The following is a 20,920-nucleotide window of genomic DNA, read 5'->3' on the forward strand; positions in this document are numbered from 1 at the left end:
TGTTATCGATTAATCAGTATTTAAATTTTAAGTATTTTAATGTCTTAGCTCGTTTCTAGCTACATTTTTTCGCTAACTACCAAATGAACTACATTTCATTTTCCCAATGAATATTGCAGAACTTGTGATTTTATTAAAAAAAAAAGTATTCCTAACAAGAGGAGGTATTTAAAAAAACCACGTTATAATTAACAGGGCCTTAAAAACTGTCATTAATAATATATTTTATCTTTTATAACCTAGCTATTTTCTCCCTACGATAGTTGGAAGCCCTGCTTGCCAATTTTTTCGATAGTCGATTAACAGCGAGTGGGCATTTCCGCGTACGCCAAACCAGCGCACAAAAGAGAAATGTAAAACGAAGGAAAGCGAAGAACGAGAGTTTACACATAGCAGCAGCAGGCTAAATTCACAAATAAATCGTCCATCCTGAGATCTAAAATACATCAAATATATCGCGTTGAAAGCCGAGTTCTCATCAAAAAAAAACTTTGACCGAAAAAAGTGGCTAGTAAAGCAAACAGTACGAAATATCTACGTGTTTTTATTTTCAGCCCTGCACCTCTGTGACCGTCTGTGTGTGTGTGTGTGTGTGTGTGCGTTTTGTGTGCAAATGTGTGTAATGTGCGCTTGTTTTGTTTTGACTAAAACCCCATTCGTCTAGTTCTTTTCACAAACAAACATCATCTATCAGTTTATCAGAAAACTAGGCCGAACTTCAGTTGGTCGAATAAGCACGCATTTTGTCCAAAATTTGCCGTGGTTCCGTCTGCTGATAAAACCGAGTGGCAACTCCGAGTGGTCACCATGTATACAAAAACAAGAAACGACGATGAAAGCGAGTCGCGCGATAAATAAATGAAAAGCGAAGGCGCAGCAGAAGAAAGAGCGACCTAAAACGTTTAGGGCAAATAGCAGAATCGTCGCTTCTGTCCCGACAAACACGCACAGAAATCAGCAAAAAAAAATAAAATAAAATAAGAAAAATAGAGGACCCAAAAAAAGGCACCAAAAACATTAGAACTCGGTAAAATTTCACAGTGTATCGTACGAATATCAAATATTGCAGAATTCCAAGCTGCGGCTTCCTTTTTCTTTCAAAATCCTTGAGTAAGTGCGGGCAAAGAGCGGAAGGAGCGCGTAAAGCGAGCAGAGACGGCAAGTAAATTTGAGCCCGAATTTCCGATTGAGGTGACTTCCTGGGAAAAGTGAACTGATCCAGGTAATCCCACATACATAGGTGCCTGGTATCCTCGATTTCCAATGTGCGACATACGGCTTTCCTTCTTTTTGTTTCGCCCGCCCACGCCATTCTTCTTTCTAACTGTATAGTGTTTCTGTGTGTGTGTGTGCTGCGCGTCCGTGTGTGTGTGTTGGTGCTTGCACTTTGCGCGCGCTTACCGAAATCATTTTCGTTTGCATTTACTTATGATTTACAATTTACTATCCGCAGCTGTGCGAAAGCCAATAGCAGTTCTATAAACTTCCTATTTGATCTTCAATAATAAAAAGAATCACTGTGTTCCAAAACTCATATCCGATTCTAATATCAATGAAATATGTACCTATAAAACATAACAAAATAAATATAAAAGTTTTCTTTAAATTGTTAAATTATCGACCTCTTATGTTAAAATAAAATTTTAATCATTGCAGTTTTAGTTCTGCTATTCGTTTTTCCCTAAACTGCATATCCATGATATGTAAACCAAACCCAAACCTCAACCCTCCTTTGTTTACTAATACAAAATAATAATTGAAACCACTTTATTAATATTTTGCAGAGACGCTTATCATCAGGCGGTTATTATGAAAGGTTATGATTTGATTCCAATACTCCTAAATACATTTAAGCTGAAACTCAAAGCATTCATTTTTGTTGCTAAGCGAGGTTTTGTCTCCTAACATGAGCCCTAACTTCCTTGAAACAATTCCAGATTTTAACTCTATCGCTCTCACATCTGGCATGTACTAATATAACTATCTTCCATATTTACCAAACAGGCAATCACTATAAAATGTCTCGTAACAAAGACAAATACGACAGCGCCAATCGGAGGCAGCAGATCTTTCTGTCGCAGGAGGATATTGCTGCTGGCAAGAAGACGAACTGGAGTGGCCTCGAGATTACTGGTGGGTGTCACTCACACTAAATCCCTTGAAATATCATATTAATTCTATCATATCTCTGTTTATAGGCTGCGTCCGCAATATCAGCCCGTCGCTGTGGGAGTTTGAGCATTTAACCTCCCTCTACCTGAACGACAACCAGCTGCTGCGATTGCCCGCAGACGTTGGCATGTTGACCAGCCTCCGAACCTTGGACCTGTCCAGCAATAAGCTTAGAAGTCTGCCCGCAGAGCTCGGCGAGCTCATCCAGTTGCGGTGAGTTTGTGGGATGGCATATCTAACTAATTACGTTGTAAAATGTTAAATTATGTTTTGAACTCGCTGTCCAGGGCGCAGGCCCTAATGATCACTGATCCATGCATTTCACTAAGCCACTCCAATTGTCTTTCCTCCTTTTAGGGAACTGCTGCTGAACAACAACTTTCTGCGCGTACTGCCTTACGAGATCGGCAAGCTGTTCCACCTCCTCATACTCGGCCTCATGGGCAATCCGCTGCAAAAGGAGTTCATGAACATCTACAACGAGCCGAACGGCACGCAGAAACTGCTCACCTACATGCTGGACAACTTGTCATGTGAGTCCCCCCATGTCTATCTAAATCCCTGTGTGTGTGTGTGTGTGTTCGCCTGGTGCGTGAGCAGCTCCTGACCGGACCAGGTGTGTGTCTGGCGTGTGGCTGCGTGTGTGCATGTGTGGGGTAAAAAGGAAAGCACGCGAAAAAAGGCTTCCGAAAAGAGAAAGTTTTTGAAGAAACTGCGGGATCAAGGGTATTTTAACTATCTCATTGGACCTGGACCTCATTGGACCTTGTTGATAAAAAGGAAATTTCATTCGATATTTCTTCCATGTAACTATCTTATGTAACCGCGCTATATTCATATATGTTCATTAGGAAACGTAGGGCAAATCCTGGTTATAGAGATCAAAAACGATAGTGAAACATACAGCAGTGGTGTAACATAAAGATATATTTCTTCGTCCATAAACAAACGCAGCTAGTTAGCTAATCTTTTTTCGCACACCAGGACGGGCCATAAAACCTGTTGCCAAAGCCATAATTAAAGTTCAAACTCACGGCTGCCCATTAATGCCAAAATAAAATACATAATGCCCGGGCATCAATTAAAAATGTCTAATTGAATGCAACAATTACAACAATTGCCAGAGTTGGCCAAAAGAACTGCACGACCTCGACATGCAAAAGCCAAGAGCCGCTCTCTGATGCCAATGCAAGTTGGCCCAAAAGAGAGCCGGCGGCTGAGCGTCTCATCGTCTCACCGTTCGTGTGGGCCAAGTGTGGAACCTAAGAGAGAGCGACTTAGAAAGAGAGAGAGAGAGAGACTTGACTTAACGGCTTTTACTGTTAGCCGGGCTTCGCTGTCGATCGCGTTTAGCAGCTGACTTCAGTCTGCCGCTCGCTTGGCTACGAGGCGGACGCACTAGCTCCACTCTGCTCCCCAATCTCTCTCCAGGTGGAAACCCGTTCGCGAGCGTCGCGCATGCGCCGTGTGTTTCGTAATTGCGATCGCGTCGTGTCCCAGTTTCTTGGCGTTCGCTTTTCATTTCGTTGCGGTGGAATCGCTCGACTGTTGGCCAACCGAAATGCCTCTCTGATAGGTGGCTCGCGCTCCAGCCGATCAATCTAACCAAGCGGCCAAGTGATGTGCAATCGACTCGATCCGCCGACAGGATTCAGTTTGGGACTAAGACAAAAACAGTATGAGATCGCATGTGGCCGTTTACAGGGCGCCAGAATCAGCAGCACCACCACCAGCAGCACCGCCGCCCAACTACGCATCCCTGCGATACCACCAGCATCCGTTGACCCACCATTGGCCGGGTAGCCAGCACCCAGCTCCTGTGTATAGGCTGCATCATGGTCCACCTTCTGCACCACCGCCCAATTGGGCAGTTCAGTCGGCTAGCCAACCACCTCAGCCTGCTGGCTATGGCATGGTCAACCAGCAGCGGATCAATGAGTGCGCCGGCATACCGCTCATCTCGAATGCCTCCAGTCACTTGTCGCCAGCCCAGCGACAGCGATTGCTGAGGAAATCCGCCCTCAAAACATGTCCAACTTGGCCACCTGGAGGGGCCACCATGTCCCAGCTGGCTGTGCATGCCCAGGGCATGCCGCTGCTCCAGCAGAATGGCAAGCAGCATCTCCAGCAACAGCAGCAGCAACAGCCGAAGCAGCTGCAACACCATCATCCACAACATCACCATCATCCTGTGGCCAACAACTGGAGTGCCTACCAGCCGATGAGCAGTCAGGCTGGCTTCAAGTTGGCTGACAAATCTCGAGCCCTTCGCTATCAGAATTCGGCACCACCTGTGCTCAGCAGCCAGGAGAAGGCGCCCAACAATGCTGCTAGCCAGGATCAGGCCACATCACCAGCAGAGACCTGTCTGCCGAGGATCATAAAACCACGGAAGCGCCGCAAGAAGGATCGCAAACCGGGCAATGGGGTTATACTCAAAATTGAGGCGGATATGCAACCGAAGATTAGCAATCTACTGGATGGTTATACCGCAAGTGCGGGGGGAACTTACCACCTACCATCTGGAATATTGCAGCATGATCACACGCACGGTGTTTGCTTCTGCCGAGAATGTGACCCACTTCGTTCGCTTTGGGATTACCCGCTCCGGCGATCGCTTTCGGATGCCTCATCCAGCGAGCAAGGAGGCGGAAGCCGGGAGTCCTCTTCGTCCACCTCATCCACACACTCGGACAGCTCCTGCGATAGCTCCATTTGCAGCCAAAGCCTGCCCAGCTCATTGGCCTTGCAGGAGGAGGCCAACGAGGAGTTCGCACCCATTACCGGCGATAGTAGCCGGGCGGAAAAAGTGGGCGTAATCGGATCCCAGCGGAGTCATCCGAGCGCTGTGACCACACCTTCGCAATGCCTGAGCGATGATTCCGGCTACGGGGATATCCTGAGTGGAATCAACATTGCCAACGATCTGTTTGGCAATTGCTGGCGAGGCGGGAAGCTGGGCAACGCCTCCTCCTCGATTTCCGCCCAGGCGGAGACGCTGCTCGATGAGAGTCTCAACGAGATATCACGCAAGCTGATCGAGACCTGCAATGCAGTGGATCACGCTGGATCGGAATCGGGATCGGGATCGGGATTTGGATCGGGTGCAGCCAGCGACAGCGGCTTGGATAGCGCTGGCAGTCACAACTGCGGATCGGGTCTTGTCTTTAACTTTGAGCATTTGAATCTGACGGATGCGACGCCCACAACCTTGGATTTTCTCGTGGATTGCAACAACAATAGCAGCAGCACCACCACCACCAGCAGCAGCAGCAGCATTGGCAACGGCAACAGTTTGGGCTTGATGTGGCACGGAGGAGGAAGGCAGCCTAGTGGAGGTGGCAGCCACGATGACAGCCAAGTGGCAGCTGCCAAACTGGGACCAGACAGCCGGGCCACACCCACCAGGCTGATATTGGGCACGGTGGGTAAGCTGAAGCCAGCGTTTTCCACCATCTCGTGACGATGCCCGTGGAAAACTAATCAAATCCAAAGCCATGAAAATGGGAAACAAGACGCGATATCGCAGCCCAGAAAGTGGCTCATTTTGCGACGATTTGGAGAAACGTGAGACGAGATGGCGATGCGTGGGCGCTTTTGAATTGGGAAATGTAAATCTACTCGATGGATTTTTGAATTTCTACCCAACCCAAGTTGCGCAACTCCGAAGGCGAAGGCGACAACGAAAGAAGAAAACCCATTAAATGGATATAACGCACATGTGAGGCGATCATCATCATCACATCATCATCATCAACATCAACAACATCGACGTGATCGCAGTGAAAAACAAAAGGCCAACGAGTTGACCAAATGGGCGCAGGCAAGCAGGCTGTTGGATGTGATCCCCGGCTAAATGGAAACTTATATAGACAGGCCGGGACTGGAAACCATGTACATACGAATCCCAGTCCGACTTCCACTTCAACTTTCACTTTCACTGCGGCGACGGCAGCGGCAGCGGCAGCGGCGGCGTTTTGTATATCTGTATTTTTTAAGACATTTTTCTTTTCTTTTTCTTTTTGCGAAGACCACAGATCCACAGATGACGGAGCTGCGGGTGGGGGTTTCGGGGGAAGGGTGCGACTCTTATGCAGATTTTGTGGCGCAAAAAGAAGAAGAAACTGTAGAAATCGTGTAGATGTACGATGTGAACTCTAGAGATACTTTAACTATATACCCCCATATCTCCATCTTACTACCTTACACATACAATTAGTTGTTCAATTGTTGTTATTTGTGCATTAACGTTATTCCATTGGGCCCAAACAGAAAACAAAAAGTAACCAAGCAACCCAAAATCTGTACTTCCCAAAATCTGGGATTTATATATATAGGGATATAGGGCGGTCGGTCCATGGGTGTTAATTTTTATCGTAGAGGTTAGGCAACGTTCCTACATGTTAGTTTTGTATCTTTATATATTTTTTGGGTTCTATTTGATTTTAACTGATTAGTTGGTTTGGTTTTTACTTAGTCCGTAATCGAAGCGCTACAACGTGAACTTTTATAGCCAGTAAGTTATATTTATATTGGGCAAACACAACAACAGATTGGATCTCTAGTGGTTTCTACTAAAAGCTTATATCTGTGCTGGGACCCAAAGGGGTCAGCCAATTAATTATTATTATATAAGAAGTAGGAGTTTTCACCAAGCCCTGTTCAGTTTCCTACAACGAATAAAGAAACTAAAACTAAAACCTACATCGTTCAGAAGAACTCTTTGCTTCCAATTGAATATTCATAAGCCTAAAGTGAGAGTTTCATTCTCTGAGGCGCTCCATTCAGTTTATATATCCATATCGCGTTATATCTTCGATTTGAGATTCGCATTTTCGACTTGTCTGCAATGGTTTTGCGAGAATGGGAAACAGGCGAACGAAGATCTGGTGCACAATTAATTCCGACTGGGATCGCCAAGCATAAAATCTAAATCTGAAAATCGAGAGCAGCCCTAGTTACCTGCTTACACAGGTAGTGTTGCAGTTAGTCGGCGAGTAAAAGTTTTCGCCTTATTTTTAATTAAAAGAAACTCACGAACGCGCAGCGCGCACAGAAATTGCTTGAAGTTTTCCGCTCCGCTCTGATCTGCTGGAGTCCACCAGCACAACTTGGCTCAACTTGGCTCGGATTGGCTTGGTTTGGCTTGGCTGAAATTAACTTGGCTCGAATCGTGTTGGCTGAGAGTAGCAATCGGAGTTGTCTCAGCATCTCGGCGCTGGAAAATGTCACAGATTTTCCATTGGCAGGTTCCGGCAGACAGTTTGTGTTACCATTCCCCAGATAGAAATTACCACTCGAAGCTAATTTATTTAATTAATATTTTCACTAGTTCGTATTGTATTGTGTGCGCGGCGCATTCTTATTGTATTATTGTATTATGGTAGTGTAGGCAGTTTGTGTTTGTTCGTAAGCATCGTTTTTGCACAAATAACAATCCTATAGTTAACCTAAACCAACCTCCCAAAATCCATTCATCAATACACACCGCATTTGTAACCCAAACACACATGAAAAAGGCAACACAATATGGCCAACTTATTTATTTTGATTAAGCCCGAACGAGAACCCAATAAAAAGTGTAAACAAAAATGTCAAACAAAAAGAACTTGATTGCTGTTTTGATAGCCCCAAAAAATACCAAGAGGTGTTGAACAAAATCAGAAAAATCATAAATGAAAAATGGGGGAAAAACAAAAAATCAAACTCCATCATCTATAATGAGGCACGTTTGAGCCGCATTTCGGAGCCGGAAAAACAAACAGAAGTCTATCCAACGAATTGCCAGACGCACTGCACCAAACAGCACTCGAAAATGAACTTTCCAAACATTCGAGGAGGAAGCTCATCGCTGGGAGAAGGCCAACGCTTGCGCAGATTTCAATTACCGAGTGCCGCTGAGTGGGAACCTTTCACCCGGGTGAATCTGCTTGTGGTTGGATGGGCTGTCTTTGACTTGGCCGGCTTGGCTTTCGCAAAAAGATTAACCGCTGTCATAACCGTAACTGGCAAATTAATTTCTGGGCATTTGTGCCCGTCATTAGGCTAATTAATGTCTCCATTTTAGGGCCTCATTTCGAGTTCTGACCAGCTAGTCAGTTAGCCAGTTAGCCGGCTAGCCAGTAGTCTTCTAGCTGGCTAGCTGCCTGTTAGGTCAGCTTCCAACATCGGCAGGCAGGGCTGCTCTTTCGCAATAGCCGGCAAACCTCTGGAGATCCGAGCTGGAGTTCCAAGCTGGAGTTCCATGCTCCATGGCTCGCACTGCGGACCCGGACAACGGACGAGCGTTGAGTGGGTCAGTGGATAATTGGGTCATTTGCAACACTGTTTGCGCCATCAGCCGCCATCTAGCACCACCGCACCATCGCACCACTGAACCACTGAGCCACCGGCCAGCTAGTCAGCCAGCCAGTCAGTCAGCCAGCCAGCGGTGGCTAATGTGTTTTGGCTACGTCAATAAATGCGTGTTGTAGTTGCTGTTGTTGTTGTTCTTGGTCATAGATGATATGGCCGGTGGCCAACGAAGCGGGGCCATCTTTCTTAGCGTCTCTTCCAACATGCTAGTTGTTGTTCGCTTTTCCTTCTGGCCCCTGAAGTTTAATTGTTTTTCCTCACCTTCCTTACCCAGCTGCGGGTATTTCTAATTTGTCGTTCTATTCGCTGCGGTTTCGAAATGACAATTTTTTTTGGACATGAAAGATGGTTTAGAAAAGCTTATGGTTCAATTGGGAAATCAACATGCTCACTTGAATCGTAATAAATCAATTAAAAAACTAAATCTAAAATGTACAATCTAGTTTATTAGGAACGGATGTAGATTTTCAATACACTAGTTTGAATGCTATAAATAAAAGTTTATACATTGTTATTAACTGTTGGATAGTTTATATAAATCAAAATGGGTCAAAGCTTTAAAAGTTATTTATTTAAATGTTCTTAGTTTTCAGTAAGCGTACACACATTCCATTTTCCATTTCTGTTATTTTTTTTTTAAACTAACTTTTCCTCCATTTCCTCCAAGTTTTCTAGTCAATTCGTTTAGCCGCTTTTCCTGCTGAATTTTCTTTGGCTAGAAATTAGCATTTCGCCATGAAATTGAAAGTTTCAGTTTCCAATTAACTTGGCCAGTTCAGTAGGCCACTTACACACACCACACACACCGGTAGTTCATCCTCATCGTCATCAGCTTGGTGTGGAGTTGCCCAAGTTACTATCTCCACTTCCTCTGAACACAAAAAGGCAAAAAAAAACACGGTTAATCGGGATAAAGGCCAAATGTCTTCGAAAAAGGTTACGCAAAATGTCAAACAGTTAAGAATCCAACTGCTAACGGCCACACAAATGTCATTATTACACTTATTCTCCACTTTTAATGCCGTCTGCTCGTTCGCTGGGTCGTCTTAAAGTGGTTTTCTTGCTTTTTGCCGGCAAACGTTGTTTGTTGTTTGTTTGTGATTTTCTGATTTTCTTTTCAGCCGTTCTCGTGTTGCCGACTACTTTGCTGTGCATTTTCACAGACAATTGCCGGTTGCCACTTGTCTGGCCCATTAGCCAAACTATATGTATATACCCACACTATTCATGAGCCACTCGAAGCGAGATGAAGGGCTCCACATTTTGAATTGAATAATTCGACGGAGTAAATGTTGCATTCATGTTGGGCAATGTGTAAATTTGATTGTCTGTGTGGTTACTCATTAAAAGTCACGTACTTCTTTTCGATTTTCGGTTGTATGCAGAGGGAACTTATTATAATATTTATAAACATTATATGGACATGCAAAAAGTAGGTTAAATGTGCTTACCAACTCGTAGTAATTAATCCCGATGAATGAAAAGCCAATGTTACAGAACAGAAAGTATGCCAGTATTACCTAACACCAGTTAATTGGGTCACTCTTTTTTCCCCACCTCCCAAAGATGATTATTAGCTTGATTGGGTCACCAGTGGCGACTGAAAGCCCAGCAGCAGAAGATGGTCTTCAGAACCAGAAGAGAGCCAGCGATTGAGCCCAGCCAACTTGGCCATTCATCCATTTCAGATGCCAGATTGACTACTTACTACATAATATATGTATATATATGTATATTTATAAGACCAGATCTCGCAATGCGTCGCTGCAGCCCCAAATGACGAAATCATTTGTTGGATGTAGGATGGTGTCTAGTGTCTGTGCCTGTGTCGTAATCTTCCGGGAAAAAAGAGCGAAGATGCAACCTCGTGGCTTGGAGCCCATAAATCAAAGGGCCGGTGTTAACTCCTAACTCTTTCTGCCATTTAAAGCAGTCGCCTTTGTAGCCTACTATGCTCTATGAAAGGTTTATACTATATACCTTCTTAATGGATATATCTAGGATCCTATCCCATATAATATGTTATGATCTTCAGAAGCAGCACGAAGAATCTAAGGTCTGTTAGGGTTGACTTTGTAGAGTATACCGATCTTCGGTCTCTGGTTGTGACTTATTCTCCCTCATCTTTTGTACCTTTTTTGTTTTTTTGTTGTGTCCGCTCACGAAATGGGCACAACATGAATTAATTTTTTTCTGTTTCTGGCTTTTTTCCGCTTGCCACTTGCCACCGTTGGTTGTACAAATGCTGCTGCCCCTCTATGTAGGTTTATCACTCGATTCGTCTGAGCTTTATTGTTGCTACCACTGTCTTTTTTTTTTCATCCGTTTTTCTGGCCAATGACGATGGTTTTTGTTTTTGTGTGTGTGTTGCTGCATACGATGCTGTTGTTGTTATTGTTATTGTTGTAACTGTTACCTAATCGTTTAATTGGCTTAAGTCGGTTGATGATCTCCTGGCGGCCCCTTCGGTCGCTTTACTATACTATACGTAAGTCTTCTCGTTTTCGGCTTTTATTTAATTTAATTTTTATGACAACTTTGTGCTTGGTAATGCATTTTAAACGCATCGCGGCGTCATCGATTCCCACAACGTTTGCCGATTTAGTGGAGCATGCCGAATCGCAATGTGGGAAGAGGAAGTGGAGCGAAAATATACTATCAAATAGGCTGTGGACTGGGCAGTACCCTGTAAAACACACTTGAACCACTCTAAAACACAATTATGTGCATATAACACTTAGGCAAAGATATATCGTAGTTAAGATGGAATAGAAAAAGATAGGATAGACGATCAGCAGGATCAGATCAGATAGGAAAAAATAAAAACAAATGTTGTTAAAGTCGGAAAACATAAACTAAATTAATAAAATGATTACTTAAATATTCTTATATTGTATGAACAAATTCTTTATAGTGTCGATATTAGTTATTATATCAAAGAGCCCTATAGAATCCCTTAAGAACTGTGAGCTAGGTTCATCTTTCTTATCATATCATTATCATATGCTTTTATATAATATTATATGTGTACTACCCCATATCGCTAACCTTTTTGGCCAATATACCCCGGCTTTCGCTCCGTTTAGTATGACAAAACGGCCCAAACAACCGAAATGGTTTATTTATGTAGCGAAACCGGTATTTATAACTGCAATTGGGAGTGAAGAAGCGGCGGCGATGATGATGATGATATTAGTGCCAAAAATTATAATAGTGTGGCGAGGGCAGTAACAAAGCGGCTGATCATTTGTGGCCCGCTGCCGAGCCACGCCCCTCCGCCCTGTGCCCGCCCCTTTGTCCGCCTTTGTGAATGTTAACGGTTATTTCGGTTACGAAATGTGAACTTTTTTTTTTATTTTTTCTGTCCGGGTTTTATATTATTTTGTGCTTTGTCATTGCGAAGCTTTTTACGTTTTTATTTTCATTGCTTGTTGGGCCGATTCGTTGGTTTTTTATTCCAGTTTTTTTTGTTTTTTTTTGTTTTTTTTTGTTTTTTTTTGTTTTGTGTTGTTGTGTTTTTTTTTATGGAGTAATTCGCATAATTGGCCCATATTTCGTATAAATATGCATCTGAAATCGGAAATGTTTTTCGTCTGCGTCGCCTTTATTATTATTGTTTAAAATGCGGAAGTGAGCTGAGCTTACAGCCTGTTTTCAATTCAGTTTTCGCTTTGGTTTCGTTTTCGTTTGCCGGTTGTTTCAGCTTTTGGCCCGGCTTTTTGGGCTTATCAAGGTTGTTGTTGCGTAAAAGGAAGTGCAAATGGTTAGAAAGTTTAATGGCCAGGGAATGGGAATGGGAATGGGCCGAACTGCACTGGGAAAAAATCAAGTATTTCCTGCTTAAGACCCCTAGTTGCCTCCAAGAGGCAAAAAGCGCAGAAGTAGCGAACTGAAAACAAAAACCATGCATCATTGCTGCGATTTCTCTACACAGTCATTTTTAGTACTTAAGAAGCCATTCTTAATTAAAGACCTCACGAGTTTTAGCACTTCGCTTTGCCAACAGAAACTTACTTATCCAATATATTAGTTTAATCACACTTGTAACTGATGCCTGTCTTCTGGGGGAAAAAAAGTTCGAAATGGGTTAATTTATTAATTCTTCGGGTGGTGAAATGTGAAATGTTGGGAAACAACGATTTCACCTCTTAAAAACTTGGCAATCTTAACCAAAAATGTGAAATTAATAAAAACTAAATTTACGAGCAAATAAATTTCCTTTTTTCTAGATATTCAACCGCTTTGGTTTTGAGCTATTTTTAAATGCTGACTATTACTTATTTATTTTCTAAAAATTGTTTATGAGGCGATATTTTTGTTCAGGATTTAGAGAGTAGGATAAATGCATTGCATGTAGAGATTTATTTATTGGTATTATTTATGAACGATACCTTTCGTTCAAAGTCGTAAAATAGAATTTATTGCTGCTTTTAATTGCTATTTGGTTTATTTGAATAATGATAGTTATTATTGAGGCATTTCTCAGAGTAACAGGAGTAGCACTTAAGGTTTCTAATTATTGCCGATCTATGATGTTTTCCTTTGGTGCTGCCTGGGATTCGATGGGATTGGTTTGGTTTGGATTGGTTTGGTTTGGTGTGGATGGCCCATTGCAGGCTGTTTCAATGCCAGGAGGAGGCAGTGTTCAGTGTTTAGTGATCAGTAGGCAGTAGGCAGTTGTCTCGTCGCCGCTTTCCAACTGCGGGAGAGAGAAAGTAACTGAGAGCTGCGACTTCGACTGCGACTTCCACTGCGAGTGCGCGCAAAGATTTAAAAGTGGATCAGCGAAAGAAAAATAAACGTAACCAAGCAGCGTGCGGCATTGTTGGCCGTTGGATCGCGTGAGGCAGCTCCGCTGACTCCTACGAAGATGCTGCCACTGCCACCTCGTGCACTGGGAAAAAACTGTGTGCTATATGTATGTGCTTCATTTATAGCGAAAGTCTTATCATTCCGAAACTTGGTTCATTAAAATATAAATCACTTACAGCTTTGTAAATCGCAGTTATAACAAATGCAGCATTAACTTCTTCATATACATGTGTTAACTCTAAGCTGAAAGCTCTTTTGGTTTTATGGGAAACAAAACAGCTCTTTCCAATTACAGATAATTATTGATAATTTCCCCTAAATGCACTTCATAGAATCAACAATGCTCAGAATCAATTGAATTTGTTGACTAATCATTGGATGTTTTTTGTGGTGTGTTGGCTGGGTTGCTTCGTGGAGAAAGAAAGCCCACGCCAGTGTCTTGTCTGCGAATGGAGCTGCAACTGCTGTGCTGTGCTGGTGGAGATGGGGTGCTCTGTTCCTATGCTCCTCTGAAGCGGCTGTTGCCACTCGTCATCCGCTTGCCTGTGCATAATCACTGTGCGCGCACATTTTCAATTGATTTTCCATGTGACGCAGCACAATTGGAGTCTTTTGAATATGGCGCTCACGTTCGGGCACGATCTGCTGTGTGTGAGAAATCCCGGCCAGAAATGCAGCGGCAAATGCTGTCCAACTGGTTTCCCACACGCACATATGTACACACATAGTATATTCTCGTATGCAAGTGCACAGAACTCTGAGCCCCCTCACAGCTGGGGCCATCAGAATAGCGATTACAAGTGGCACCCCAAAAAATATATCGTGTGACTTGTGCTCTAATGGAGGCTAAACAGGCAGCACTTTGTATTCGATCTCTGCAGTGTTTTGATTTCTTGGTTAACTGGTTTACTCTGAGTAGCGTCTCATTTTCCAGCGCATATTCATTATTTTTGCGCTAATGAAGACAGGCAACGCTATAAATGTGACCTCGTTTGTAGTTCCTTGCCTGAAGTGCACCTTAAATTGTGTTTCATTATTATGATTTTAATGCCAGATTGTCTTGGAGAAGCAGCGCATACCATCGATGGCGAAGTGGACTGACAGCCGATACCAGTCAGAAACTGGCAATCAGCAGCCAGCAACTTTGCCACTTGCAACTTGCAGCTTGCAACTTGCGATTGCTGAACGCCATTGAACATTGGCAGTCAACTGCTGCTGCGATCGCATCGAGCGAGAAAAAACTGGTGCAAATGAAACAAGTTATCTAATTGCAGTGCTCGCAGAAGTGTGGCAAGTGGCGAGTTGACTTTTGTTTTCTATTCGGGCCTGGCCTCCACTTCTCTACAACTCCTCCTCCTTCTGCTACTCGTACACCGCTGGAGTCCACCTCCTCCTCCGTTTCCATCGCCTCCATTTACCAACGTGTTGTGCATACGAAATCGTTGGCTTGGCCAATACACACACACACACACACACACACACACACCGCACACCCCACACCACACACCACTCACTCACTTACAAAACAGGCTCTGCATATTGGCCTCTTGGCGTTTTTAATCGCACCAAATTTCAATTTGAATTTCACTTTCTTTTTCGATACGCTCACTTGGGTTTTTGCCTTTCGAACTTTTGTTTGTTGTCTTTTGGTTTTTAGTTTTTTTTTGTTTCTCTGCTTGCCCGCTATTGTATTTCATTTGGTTTCTTTTTGTTTTCAAACGCTGCAAGCAGCGACCATGAAATCTTTTGGATAGAAAGGGCTTTCTAATGGCGCCCGAGGAGGGACTCCCAAAATGAAGATCCAGGGGAAAGGTGAAGCTGGTGGGTGGTGGTGAGAGGAGGAGGCTCCCCCGGATGGAGGAGGAATTGGAGGAGGCCGACACGACATGGCGTGACATTAGGCTGCTGGCTACGATGCGACTATTGAACCATCGAATGGCAACTTTGAGTGAACCGTGTCAGGAGAGAGTAAACATAATTGATATGCATCCATTAGGCAGTAAATAATCTTGATTGTGTGACGTTGGAAATTTATGACCGATCGAGCTGCTGGATTAAGGAAAGGATCGGAGACTGTGCACCGTCTTGTCTGTCGATGATTGGGAACATTGCCAATGCAATTGTGCTTTCCCAACGGAAAGTCATGATACTACTTACCCCAAGTCAATTAACATCTGACAGCGGAGAACCCACAGAATAACGTGCCAAAAAGTAGGGCACACCAAACAAACATCTTTCAATTACCACCCGAGTATGGAGAAACAGGTTTCGTTTTCACTTTTATTTTGGCAATGAGAACTCTGATACAAAGTTGAGCAAACAGCGAACTTACTTCTAAACCGAATTATATAACAAATAAAATCGAAAATTTAGTGTTAATATATCAATTTGTGCATACACTACAATAGAGTAGATCTTAGTTCCAATTATTACACTGTAAACTGATGTGAATGAATGATAGACTATGCGATGCTAATAACTTACACATTTCGCTGGGTGGGTAGTGGGTAAATTGGGTTGTGACTTTCCACAGTAACTTACCCATATACCTTTTACCATATATACCATTTACGATATACACATGTATGCCAACAAACAGCTAGCCATCTTTACCCACAAGCCGCTAAAAACTATGGCACGCTTCGCTGGCTGAACAAATTTGTTTTCAAATTTCGTCGAACGCTTTGTTTTGAAAAGTGTTTCCGATGTGTCTGTCCGCCTGTCTTTTGTTACACCTGTCCATGGGGTAATCACTCACAAATTCGGTGAAATTATTTTTCACCATTCGTCCCACTTGAGTCACATTGCCGTTTCGAGTGGGTGCGTGGGTGTTTTAAAGTCGACTGGTAAAAGTTTCGTAACCTAAGCACCTTTAACCCGTGATGATGATTATGATGATGATGATGATGATGATGATGATGAGGAGCAGTGCCACTTGAGGATGCTATTTATTTGCTCACAAGAGTTGGCATTGAGTTCGCTGTCAAAGTCTTTTGTTTTGGCGTTTTGTAATTCCAGCATTATTTTAGTTAATACGTGTGCTTCAAACAACAACGATCATTCAAATACACGCGTTACGTTTGCTTATTCAACCCTTTCTCATTTCGGTGACTCATTTTCGCCTTCTGTAATTTTATTGTGTGCCGTTTCAATTAAATAACCATTTGCATAATTAAAGAGCAACCAGAGTGCCTGGGTCCTAAACACGAATTGTACAATTAAAATGCAATCAAGGCTGTGTTAATGTAGTCATTAAAGGCTGTCAGCAGAAATAACAAAAAACCCGAAAAAAAAAACATATACAAATAAATATATAGCAAACACAACCGAAAACAAAACAAGGCGCAGACAGCAACAAAATTATGAAAAAAAAAATCACAAAATTTATTAAAAAGTGAAAGTTTTTAGTCGGCGTCACCGCTTGCACAAAATTACCAGAGGGAAAAAAGAAATGCAAAAACAATCAACAAGTCTGCGAAACAAAGCAAAACAAATCGCCCAGAGCCACCCAGCTACCGCTTCGCTTTAAGAGCGCCAGAGAGGAGGAGTCCATAGGAGCTGGCCATCGTAGCGATTAGGTTCCACATTTCCACATTCCCACTGCCACCCCGTTTGTTACCAAGTCGTGGCTCCCTTTGGCTGCGGCACCATGTTGTAAGCAACGGCCCAGTCACGGCTACCAATACGAGAAACGGTGGCGCGGGTGTGGCTCGCAAGCTTTTCCACCCGCACCACCAGCACCAACAGCACCATCAGCACCACCCCCATCAAGCGCATCACCAGCGCCACCAGCAGCAACAGCAGCAGCAGCACCAGCATCGCTCCTATTACGCCCAACTGCCGCAGACACCGCAGCTCGGTTTCGCCACAGCGCAGCATGCTCCTCTCAGCTGGAGGAGCACATGTCCCGGGCGGCAGGCAAGCAGTGCTTCCTCATCACGTAGTAAGTGGTTCCCGCAGCACTCGTGATGTGTTGTGGTACATATTGTTCTTTGCCAACATATCTTTAGTACCTTGGTTATACTAGTTAAGTACCTAGATCCTAAGTACGAGTACCTTTAAGGCGCCATCACTTCTGCGCCTCGGTGGTTTATGCAAAAAGCGAATCACCACCACCTGACTTGGACTGGTGGTGCCGCTTTTGCGCTGGGGCAACCCAAAGGCGGAAGCAATTTGATTGCTTGTGCATGTCACTTTCACCGCTTGCAATCTGCGCCCAGTGGACAGACGGCATGGGGGATTTCTACGGGGTGGAGATAAGTGCTTGTGGATTGTGGGAGAACGTGGATGGAGCCAGTGCAGCACTGTGTCAGTGGGATAGCCGATACGGAGTGCTCGTGTGTGTGTGTGTGTGTGTGGTGGAGTCTTTTATGTGCGGGTGCTAGTTTCATAATCTCTTGCAACTTGGCATTTTCACTCGCCCAACTTTACTAACCGCATATCCGCTTCTTTATTTTGCTTTTATCTTTGCAGTTACCGTCAATCCACCGCCGCAGAGGCCCTGGCTGCCACTGGCCAAGCCCAACAAAACGCGACCAGCCTGTAAGTTGAAGCTAAAGCTTAATGGCCGTCAATCGGCCTACAAGAATTTTCTATTAGCCCGCAAATTGCAGTTGCCCTAGATAGCTAAACAAGCCGCTTTTCCATCGACAAGTCTTTTAGCAGTAATAGGTACTTGAGAGCAGTTTAGATAAATTGTTTTAATTAATAATGCTGCTAAAATTAAAAAAAAGAACTTCCACAAAAGCGATAACCCCAGAAAATTAGTATGTAGTTATCTTTCCAATTTTACCTTTAAGAATTAATACTATGCATAATATGCGATAACCCCAGAAAATTAGTATGTAGTTACCTTTCAAATTGTACCTTTAAGAATTAATACTGTGCATAATATGCTATGCTTTTCATTAATAAATTCATTTTCTTACCTAACCCGTAGGCATTTTTACGGTCATGTGCTATAATGTGCTCTGCGACAAGTACGCGACGCGACAAATGTACGGATACTGTCCGACGTGGGCGCTGTGCTGGGAGTACCGGAAAAAGTCGATAATCGACGAGATACGGCACTATGCAGCGGACATTATCAGTCTGCAGGAGATCGAAACGGAGCAGTTCTATCACTTTTTCCTGCCGGAGCTCAAGAACGATGGCTACGAAGGCATCTTCTCTCCCAAGTCGCGAGCAAAGACAATGTCCGAGCTGGAGAGGAAGTACGTGGATGGCTGTGCGATATTCTTCAGGGCGTCCAAGTAAGTACACATGTAAATCTCTATTGGATGAGTAACTAATAGAGCGATCTCATTTCACAGATTTACGCTGATCAAGGAGTCACTGATCGAGTTCAATCAGCTGGCAATGGCCAATGCCGAGGGCTCCGACAACATGCTGAACCGCGTGATGCCTAAGGATAACATCGGTCTGGCCGCCCTGCTCAAGGTGAAGGAGAACGCATGGGAGCCGATGTCCGAGGTGACGCAGATCTCGCAGCCGCTGCTCGTCTGCACGGCGCACATACACTGGGACCCGGAGTTCTGCGACGTCAAGCTCATCCAGACGATGATGCTCAGCAATGAGTTGAAGACGATCATCGACGAGGCGAGCCACAGTTTCCGGCCGGGTCACAAGAACGACTCCAATGCTGTCCAGCTGCTGCTGTGCGGTGACTTCAACTCGCTGCCCGATTCAGGCGTGGTTGAGTTCCTGGGCAAGGGCCGGGTCTCCATGGATCATTTGGACTTCAAGGACATGGGCTACAAGTCCTGCCTGCAGCGGCTGCTCTCGAACGACACCAACGAGTTTACGCACTCGTTCAAGCTAGCCTCCGCCTACAACGAGGACATCATGCCGCACACCAACTATACGTTCGACTTTAAGGGCATCATCGACTACATCTTCTACACAAAGACGGGCATGGTGCCGCTGGGCCTGCTGGGTCCCGTCTCCAATGACTGGCTGCGCGAGAATAAGGTTGTTGGATGCCCACATCCGCACATACCCTCCGATCACTTCCCACTGCTGGTCGAGCTAGAGCTGATGCATACGGCTAGCCAACAGGCGCCTCCTAACGGGCTGATCAATCGCCGGTAGCAATAGAATAGACGCGGCAGACCCACCACCAGCAACAGCACCACAACCAGTACCACCCTGATGACGACGACGACGGCGTCGGCGGCCACGCGCACGTCGGCTGCCAGCGGGGGAGGAAGCGGTAGTGGGAGTGGGAGCGGGAGTGGCGGTGTAGCTGCAAGTGGAAGTGGAGGCGGTGCACTGATGATCCCGGGCGGATATAGGGGTCGGAGCTGCAGCAATAGCGGATGCCATCGTCTGACGGCTGCTCTTGGAGCGGCGAGAAAAGCAGCGAATCCCCCGCCGCCGGCGGATAAGCAGCTTACCGCTCCACATCCCGCTCCCAACTGACGTGGCGATCTGCTCGCATCAAAATTCAGTTTAAGTTAGATACGACAAACTTTGATTTCTAATCCGGTCCCTCAGCTCTTGTACCCACCACCACCACCACCATCAACCCCTCAAGATCCCTAAGTTATAAGCTGACGACGTTGTGGAGGTCCGCCGCTTTGTGCGCTGGATCGCAAAGTGTGCTCACCGATGCAACCCATTAACTAAGATCGTAATCGTAATAGGAAGGAATATAATTTACTTGCTGCACTCCTCTTGCGCGCTTCTCGTTTTGATTTTATCAACTGCACGTTTTCACTATCGAATAAATCCATTATATACAATATGCATATGTCAACAGTTAAATTTTTGAAAACACCATCCATCCACATTGTAAATCTAAGCCGATTTCATTTAACAAAATTACTAGCAGCCGTTCGTAAGAAGTTCCCCGAAACCAATTATGCATTAAGTGAAAAGTAAATTACATTGTGTAAAAAGTAAAAAAACAAAGATATCTAAGTAAAAAGAACCTATGCAATTCTAACTGATCGAACCGTTTTCCAAATTGAGTCTGTCAGGGTTATAAAAACTACAGAGATACAACATACAACTAATGTGTATAAAAACTATTTTGGCCAGGCAACTAATCTGTAGCGTTAATGCTCCGGATGTGCAAAGTAAAATAGATCCTTTAACTAGTTGATAATGCAGCGCAGATTCATGTAATGTATAACATTAGAAAGCTTCAAAAATAGGCCGACGGACTTTGATTTGAATGCATTGGGATAGGTCGATTTGTGTGGATGGGAATCGGTCAAATATTGTGGGGCGGAAATTATTACAATGAGATGTGAAGCAACAAAAATATTCTCAATGAATTCATTTCCGCCTCTTCGATTCTGAAGGATGAGAAATACACCCACCCTATTGTGCATATTTAGACCTAAAGAGATCTTACAAATATAAACTATATGTACATACATGCGTGCAGCTAAAATACAAAGTAAATGTCGAAAGAAGTATTTTTAAGTATTGATTGGCCGAAGAACCATCATCCATGGAAACGTTTCACCACACACAAGAACACCATGTCCGGCCCTCATTGTAAACTCCATAAAATGTCGAGGTATAACTGGATAATTCAATTTGTAAACTGCTGGCATAGACGAGGCGCACATCG

The 20,920-nt window shown here is 44.2% G+C and overlaps 2 protein-coding genes across 3 annotated transcripts; both read left to right on the plus strand.

Moving 5' to 3' along the window:
- Positions 1-349: 349 nt before the first annotated feature.
- Positions 350-20,087, plus strand: LOC26534737 (CCR4-NOT transcription complex subunit 6-like). Of its 2 annotated transcripts, XM_015193531.2 has the most exons (8): positions 350-523; positions 1,785-1,816; positions 2,005-2,133; positions 2,199-2,385; positions 2,530-2,705; positions 17,812-17,880; positions 18,278-18,590; positions 18,651-20,087. In XM_015193531.2, exons 2-8 carry the CDS (start codon positions 1,810-1,812, stop codon positions 19,426-19,428), a joined length of 1,659 nt encoding a protein of 552 aa, XP_015049017.1. In that variant the 5' UTR covers positions 350-523; positions 1,785-1,809; the 3' UTR covers positions 19,429-20,087. The 2 variants fall into 2 exon arrangements, with proteins under 2 accessions (XP_015049017.1, XP_015049018.1); XM_015193532.3 differs by lacking the exons at positions 350-523; positions 1,785-1,816; positions 2,005-2,133; positions 2,199-2,385; positions 2,530-2,705 and adding an exon at positions 16,680-17,281.
- On the plus strand, positions 2,712-7,770 carry LOC26536240. The gene has a single exon (XM_015193535.3). It carries the CDS (start codon positions 3,851-3,853, stop codon positions 5,633-5,635), a length of 1,785 nt encoding a protein of 594 aa, XP_015049021.1. The 5' UTR covers positions 2,712-3,850; the 3' UTR covers positions 5,636-7,770.
- Positions 20,088-20,920: the final 833 nt, after the last annotated feature.

Source organism: Drosophila yakuba, chromosome 3R, assembly GCF_016746365.2.
Source record: "Drosophila yakuba strain Tai18E2 chromosome 3R, Prin_Dyak_Tai18E2_2.1, whole genome shotgun sequence".
In the NCBI taxonomy this organism is placed as follows: Eukaryota; Metazoa; Arthropoda; class Insecta; order Diptera; family Drosophilidae; genus Drosophila; species Drosophila yakuba.

What these genes read in the sequence shown, in the direction of transcription:
- LOC26534737 (XM_015193531.2), top strand. An exon ending in GAGTGGCCTCGAGATTACTG is followed by an intron (nt 2,134 to 2,198) that starts GTGGGTGTCACT and finishes CTCTGTTTATAG; the next exon opens with GCTGCGTCCGCAATATCAGC. An exon ending in GGCGAGCTCATCCAGTTGCG is followed by an intron (nt 2,386 to 2,529) that starts GTGAGTTTGTGG and finishes TCCTCCTTTTAG; the next exon opens with GGAACTGCTGCTGAACAACA.
- LOC26536240 (XM_015193535.3), top strand. Translation starts at nt 3,851, where the DNA reads ATGAGATCGCATGTGGCCGTTTACAGGGCGCCAGAATCAGCAGCACCA.